We start from the raw sequence: 7,826 nt of genomic DNA on the forward strand, positions 1-7,826 counted from the left end.
GAAGAAGTCATATTCTAAAGTTGCCACCAAATATGAGAATACAGATGGGGAAACCAAGATATAAAAACAAAGCTTCCCCAAAGGCCTTTTTTTCTAAATTTAAAGATTACTTTTTGGGAGACCTGTGGGCTCAGTCAGTTAGCTTTCAACTTCAATTCAGGTCACGGTCTTACGGTTTGTGGGTTTCTGCCCCGCCCATCAGCTCTGTGCTGACAGCTCAGAGCCTGAAGCCTTCTTCGGATTCTGTGTCTCCCTCTCTCTCTGCCCCTTCCCCGCTTGTGCTATGTCTCTTTCTCTTTCAAAAAGAGACTTCAGCTCAGGACATGATCTCATGGTTTGTGGGTTCAAGCCCCGCATCGGGCTCTGTGCTGACAGTCAGCTCAGAGCATGGAATCTGTTTCAGATTCTGTGTCTTCCCAGCTCAGAGCATGGAACCTGTTACAGATTCTGTGTCTTCCTCTCTCTGACCATCCCCTGCTCATGCTGTCTCTCTGTCTCTCTCTCTCAGAAGTAAATAAAACATTAAAGAAGGTTTTTTTAAATAAAAAAACAAAAACTAAATAAACATTAAAAAAACATTTTAAAGATTACTTTTGACTTTCATGGGGGGATAAAAAGCACATGTTTATGATTTCACTTTCTCCTTACATTTCTCATGTCAGGAACTCCAAGGTAACATTACTCTCTGCTTTGGCCAGTCTCCAAGAGCTCAGAGGGTAAAGCCCAACTTCCAATTCCAACCAGTGCGTTACCAGGTTAATCCCTGAGAGTAGCCTGGGGAGAGGGCAGCACCCAGGAGCTCAGAGGCTGGGAATGGGGTTCTGTGAAATTCCACAGACTACATACTGTCCGAGGAATTTTCTGGTAGGTTTAGATTGAATTTTACCAGATCACACCTGGTAGCGAGGGTTTCCCACCTGAACGTTTTTGTTTTTAATGGTGTGTCTTCTTCAATTGTATCTTTTGCTTGAAGGCTTACTATGTAAGAGGCCCTGTCAAGTACTGCAGGGCTCTAAGGATAACAAAGCACAGCCATTTTAGCAAAGTCATTTGTGCTAGAGCATGATTATTTACCTTTTGAAAGCTTGCTATGACTTACATCACGAGGAAAAGTCAGGCACAGAAGGTAAGTATTGACTATAGTATTTTCTCCTAACTCTGACAAGCTATGATGATACTAACCCTGAATATAAGAACTATGAGGAGTCAGAAGATCCCAGAAAGAGCTTCATGTGGCTCAAAAGGAGAATTGGCCTCTTATCGTTTTGAGAAAATTAGGTCATTGGAAGAAGAAATGACAAGTTCAAACTGTTTTATTATATACTAAAATATAGTGCCCTCCTCTATGAAGAAACTGCAATGTTTTTGACAGATGGGCTTTGGGCTCACATTGTCTCCTGTGTGTTTTATCATATTTTATTATTCAGAGAGAATACTAAAGCAACAATACATAAAAACTGAGATCTAAAAAATAATTATAAAGGAATGACCCTGATTCCTCACCCTCTTCCTTTATTCATCTGTCATTTATCCATCTCCATATGGATAGATCTCCAAAACATAATAATGAGTGCAAGGAGGAAAACATAGAATGATGCACAAAAGTCACCATTTATGTAAATTATTTCAACAGGCACACAAGTGGTTGGTGAGCACACACACAACTGTAAAAATATGAAGGCAGAACTGANTGTAAAAAAAGGAAGGCTGGACTGACTGGATACAGGTTACTTCAGTAGATATGGGAGGGAAGGTGATGCTTTATTTCTAAAAGGAGATTATATTAGTATATTACCCATGTGGTTTTATTTTTATGGCCGAAGACAAATATGACAAAATTATAATAATTGCTCATTCCATGTACTGGCATCATGTTCATTATAACCTGTTTTTAACTTCACATATTTTCAAAATTTTAACTTAAAATTAAAAACATTCAGGGAGCCTGGGTAGCTCAGTCAGTTAAGCGACCAACTTTGACTCAGGTCATGATCTCATAACCTGTGAGTTCGAGTCCCTTGTCAGGCTCTGTGCTGACAGCTCAGAGCCTGGGGCCTGATTTGGATTCTGTGTCTCCCTCTCTCTCTGCCCCTCTCCCACTCCTGCNAAGATGTTTTGTTTTATTATAGCAGAAATTCTTTTTTTTTAAGTTTCTTTATTTTGAGAGAGAGAGAGAAAGAGAGAGAGAATCCCAAGCAGGCTCCACACTGTCAGTACAGAACCCATTGTGAGGTTCCATCCCATGAACTGTGAGATCATGATCTGAGCCAAAATCAAGAGTCAGATGCTTAACTGACTGAGCCATCCAGGCGCCCCTACTGTAACAGAATTCTTAACCTAGGGACCTAGAATCCAATTATGTAAATTGTGGCTTCTCTGAGCCCCTACAGTACATTAGGCTTTTTTCAAGCAAATAGTTTCTCAGCTTTCTTCAGATTTTAGTATAAAACATCTGTGATTGTCTCCTAAAATATTTTCAAAACCTCTACACCACCAGATAACATAAAATAATCTATTTCACAAAATATTTATTAATAATAAATCATGTTCTAAGCTGCATTCATATAAGGAATCTAAATTCCTAGTGAACAAATGAACATATATTCTGTCAGGGCTAAAACAGAATGTAGACCATCCTAACAAATATCAAGTGAATGGGGTTACTTGCTAGTTTCATGTTAAACCCCGTGAAGCTGGCCATAAGTGTGAAGAAAACTGCCTGTTCTTTCATTTTGGATCTAGGAGACCATTTAGGAGCGATTTTTAAAAATTATGTAGGAGCACTTGGGTGCCTCAGTTGGTTGAGCATCCATCTTGGCTCGGGTCATGATCTGATGGTTCATGAGTTCAAGCCCCATATTGGACTCACTGCTGTCAGGTTGTCAGCACAGAGCCCACTTTGGGTCCTCTGTCTCCCTCTCTCTTCCCCTCCCCCACTTGCACTCTCCCCAAAATAAATAAATCTTTAAACAAAAATTGTGTGGGCCCACCTGGGAGGCTCAGTCAGTTAAGCATCTGACTTCAGCTCAGGTCATGATCTCGTGGTTCTTGGGTTTGAGCCCCGAGTCAGGCTCTGTGCTGACAGCTCAGAGCCTGGAGCCTACTTCAGATTCTGTGTCTCCCTTTCTCTGCCCCTTCCCCACTGTGCACTGTCTCTTTCTCTCTCAAAAATAAGTAAACAGTAAATTTTTTTTAATTTTGTGGGTTACAAAAGAGGCTAATGCTTTCTGTTCACAATAAATATTTACACACAAATATTTATCTTTGAAAGGTCTTTATAAACTTCAGTAACTTAGCTTTTATGTATGTTGAGAATAGTAGTTTTTAAATTCATTAAACTATGGGATAGTTATAGTTTTGATAATAAATGGTATGTTCTTAAATCAGTATCTACGAGACTCTTCTATACGTTAAGAAAACTACATGTTTCTTAATATTCTCTTTATATATATATAGAGAGAGAGAGAGAGAGAGAGAGCGAGAGCGCACCCNGGGGAGAGAATCCCAAGCAGATAATGCACGGTCACTGTGAGCTGACGCGGGACTTGATCTCACTACCATGAGATCATAACCTGAGCCGAAATCAAATACATAACCAGCTGAGCCACCCAGGTGCCCCTATTTCTTAATATTCTTGAGACAAATGTAGTTAAACATATCCAATACTTGGCTGATAAGAATGAAATGAAAAGAAGCTATTTGGTAGAATGAGTCCCTTTCTTCCTTCCTTGTTTCCTTCCTTCCTCCCTCCCTCCCTTCCTTTCTTCATTTGTCTTTATTTGCTTCACCTTGGGTGAGCTCACTGCCAACAACCAGTTTCTACGCTATCTGGGCACTTATTTAAAAGAATGAACTGATTCAATCACAGCCCAGTATCTAAAGAGCAGGTGGCAAAACTGGCCTTTTGCTCAACTCATATAATCATATTTTCTACACCAGCTCACTAAGTAAGTGCTCAACGACCCCAAGACAAAAATAATATGAATAAGTCTCACCTCGACCCCTGCTGCAGCCAAGAGCCACCGGATGGACTCCATTCTGCCTCGGCCATTGAAGTAATGAAGCTTGGGCTTCGCTGCCATGCTTAAGGACTCCTGCAAATCAACAGAGAGAGACTGGTGAAGACTCTCCTGCACAGAGAGAGAGCAGGGGAGAAATCCACACGTAGAGAGCAGTGCGAAGTTAACCAGAAAGCTCTGGACTTGTGCCCCAAATCAGAGCTGCTCCTCAGCTCTAAGGCTGCCTGCTTTCTGTGTTCTTTCTCACAAATGAGTTTATCGCCACAAATTGATGTTCTCAAAACTTAATTGAATAACTGATACACTTCTTAAAATAGAAAGAGAACAAGTGAGGAAGCCAGACAGATGGTAGGAATTTGAAAATAAGACTCAAACCAACTCTTCCTCCGGTAGCAGGTGGCGAGATGCTAGCATTGCAATGTTGTTTTCTTTTTTCTCTCCAGGTCCTCCTCGCTCCTCCTACCAGCACAGCCCAGACTGGCAAAACTGGGTGAGACTGGGGAGGCTGATGTTTTTCACTTTCCAAATTCATTTTAGTACTTTAATTCTGGTGTCCTCTGAAGCCTGGAGACAGCATTCAAGAGGATTTTCAATGACTCCTTAGGATTTAAAGCAAAAGTGCAGAGTTAAGCAAAGTGGGTCTTTCAACACTTTCTTTCTCCTCTGAAAATGAAAATATCTTTTTTAGAAGCATAACCCTTGCTCACCTTGAAGAAATTAAAGTGGTATAGAAATTAAAAGCCCATCCCATGTGACCCCAAGAGAGCCTCTGAGGCTTAGGGGACAAAAGGGGGTAGATTTGGTGGGGTGACAGTCTCTGGGCATTTAAAGGTGGCTTGAGGTACCTGGAGAGGGGTCCCTGGAAGCATGGAGATCTGTGTGGAGAGGTGGGAGTGGCTTTAGGAGTAGAAAGAGTTTGTGTCTATATGCTGTTCAATGGGAGTTGATTTATTCTGGAGCATATCACCTGGCTTACTTTTAAAAACAACACTTCTATGGGACACCTGGGTGGTTCAGCCGGTTAAGCGTCTGACTTTGGCTCAGGTCATGATCTCACAGTTCATGGGTTCAGGCCCAGCTGTGTATACAGCTCAGAGCCTGGAGCCTGCTTCAGGCAGAGATCCACCTCAGGGATCCAATTAACAAAATCAACAAAATCTATAATGTGGAACTCAACAGGCTTGCTATTCAGAGAGTGGTCCCTAGGCTAGCGATATACAGATCACCTGGGAAGCTGTTAGAAATGCAGGAAGCTTGGGCTCCAGCCCAGACCCTCTGGTAGCTTACACTTTAAGATCCCAAGGGATTTATATGCACATTCAAGTTCGAGAAGCACTCTTCTCCAGATCAAGTAACTAACGCATTCCCAAAGAACTCTGTAGTGTTATGTTGTGGTGATAAGAAGTTTGTAAAGTTGCATGAAAATCAGAGAGGCAGGAGGAATCTATGGGTTCAAGAGATTTAAGAGATTCTTTTTTTTTAATGTTTTTTTTATTTATTTCTGAGAGAGACAGAGAGAGAGGGGGAGTGAGAAGGGGAGGGTCAGAGAGAGAGGGAGACACAGAATCTGAAACAGGCTCCAGGCTCTGAGCTGGCTGTCAGCACAGAGCCCGACGCGGGACTCGAACTCACAAACCATGCGATTATGACCTGAGCCGAAGTCGGACGCTTAACCGGCTGAGCCACCCAGGCGCCCCTCAAGAGATTTAAGAGATTCTTTAAAAGATGCAATGTATAGAAATTTTTTCTGGATTCTGATCTTAACAGAGCAATTATTTTTAAAATATACAACACGAGGAGCGCCTGGGTGAGTCAGTCAGTTGAGCGTCTGACTTCGGCTCACATCATGATCTCACAGTTCATGGGTTCGAACCTGCGTCAGGCTCTGTGCTGACAGCTCAGAGCCTGGAACCTGCTTCTGTGTCTCTTCTCTCCCCGCTCCTGCCCTGCTCATGCTCTGTCTCTCTCTCTTTAAAAACAACAACAACAACAACAAAAAACACCATGAAAATATGTGTGTGTGTGTGTGTACACACACAACATGATTGGAGAATTTGAACTGTGAACTTTTAAGATAAGAGAATTACTGTTAATTTCTGTCAATTTTTTAGGTATTATAGTGATATTATGGAATACTGTTTAGAAAAAATCCTTATCTTCAGAGACCCTGCGCAGAGGATATAATTAACCCAAAGCTGGATTCCTGACCTACAGAAACTATGAAATAATAATTCACATTATTCTAAGCCAAGAAAATCCATATCTTTCAGACACTCATGTCAAAGTATTTATGGATAAGATAGTACAATATTGGCATTTGCTTCCAATTAACCCAGTTGTGAGAGGGAATGGGTGAGAGTTTAAGTATAACACCAGTGACCTTTTGTTGTTAATTGCTGCACCTGAGTGATGGGTATATCGCTTTCTTATACTTCTCATCCATTTTCCTAAATGTAAGAAATTTCCAATCATGAAAATATTTTTAATTGCGCAGCAAAAGCTGATGTTATTCATAATGGACTGGAGCTTTAAAGGCCCCAGAATGGCTTCTGAATCCCAAGGAGATTTAGAACAGTATTCATTCCAGATTCAGGGATGAATGTGTGGGATGAATGCTCAGCCTAGATTTAGTTTGTGCCCTTGGTGGAATGGGGCTCAAAATAGAAATTAAATTCAGTTATAGAAATATTAAAAAAAAATTGCACATTTAAGTTTGTGAACTGATTCACCTTGATCTCCACCCCATTGTATCAACTCTGAAAACTTCCCTCTGAAAAGTCTGAGGCCCAGGGAACTCGCAAAATGACCCGCTTTCCCATATGGCCTTGCCCAGAGCAAAGGTGGGGCAGATGTGGAAGAAAGCAGGTGCCTCCCAAAGGACAATTAGCTTCTGATTCTCATGTCATCTTGACGTGCTGGCTGAGAGGGGCTGAGTTCATGGAGCCTGGGGAGGCCCCTGTGAGGACCTGGAGCTGGCTATTATGGTCGCTGGTGTCTGGTTCCATCAGCTCTGGGCTGGTTCCCACAGACTGGAGGCCAGTGGGCAGCCTTGGGTCATGTGCTGGGGAGGCTCTGATAAGCACAGGTAGGGGCCTGAGCTGGGGAGGACCTGACATCCATAGGGCCTGTACCCCGACCTCCAGCAAAACTGCCAGACCCTCCCCACCATAAGCACTCACTATTTGGGGGCAGTTCCCAGGAGAGCCACTGGCCTGAGGCACAAGCTCTTATCCCCTCTGCTTTCCCTAGACACTAATTGGGCAGGCAAATCTTGGTTTCCCCCAAATAGGGGCATTCTCAGCATTCTGGAACCAGGGGTTTCTTGGGTCACCCCCATCCCCAGCAGTTGACTAGACCAGCAAAGGGCTTCACTATTATCCTGCTCCCTCTTCTGCCCAACTTTTAGGGGATGTGAAAGGCCTCTGCCCCCAACTCACCTGCCCACCCACTTCCCAGCTAGAGACTGTGACATTCATGAGTACTTGTCCTAGGGAGCAGCTTATCTGAGTCTTAATAGAGAAAACTGTACCTTGGAGAAAAAAGAAAGCAGAGAAGAAGGGCCAGGGTGACAGGTGGGAGAGCCCCTGTATAGGTAACATGTAATGGTAAGTCCAGAGTCCACTTGTTCCAATTGTACATATTAATTTGAGGTGAGAGAGTAACAAGAGTATTTGGCAAATATAACTAAATCAATATGGTTAATCCATTTTTATTTATTTATTTATTTATTTATTTATTTATTTATTTATTTATTTTTTCTAGGAGAGAGAGAGACAGTGTGAGCAGGGGAGGGTCAGAGAGAGAGGG

General features: G+C 42.3%; 1 protein-coding gene across 2 annotated transcripts in view; it reads right to left on the reverse strand.

Moving 5' to 3' along the window:
• The window catches only part of LOC144222375 (glutathione S-transferase-like), a 21,604-nt gene extending 17,184 nt beyond the window's left edge, over window positions 1-4,420 (reverse strand). Inside the window, exons 1-2 of one of the 2 annotated variants that reach the window (XM_077752868.1) lie at window positions 4,399-4,420; window positions 3,996-4,094 (exon numbers count right to left, since the gene is read on the reverse strand). In XM_077752868.1, coding sequence (XP_077608994.1) covers window positions 3,996-4,082 — 87 coding nt within the window. In that variant the 5' untranslated portion in view covers window positions 4,083-4,094; window positions 4,399-4,420. Of the gene's footprint in view, window positions 1-3,995; window positions 4,216-4,398 lie in introns of those variants that run through there. The other variant, XM_077752869.1, reaches the window with a different exon arrangement.
• Window positions 4,421-7,826: the final 3,406 nt, after the last annotated feature.

The sequence above is a fragment of the Crocuta crocuta genome, unplaced genomic scaffold, assembly GCF_008692635.1.
Source record: "Crocuta crocuta isolate KB4526 unplaced genomic scaffold, BGI_CrCroc_1.0 scaffold291, whole genome shotgun sequence".
NCBI classification, from domain to species: domain Eukaryota; kingdom Metazoa; phylum Chordata; class Mammalia; order Carnivora; family Hyaenidae; genus Crocuta; species Crocuta crocuta.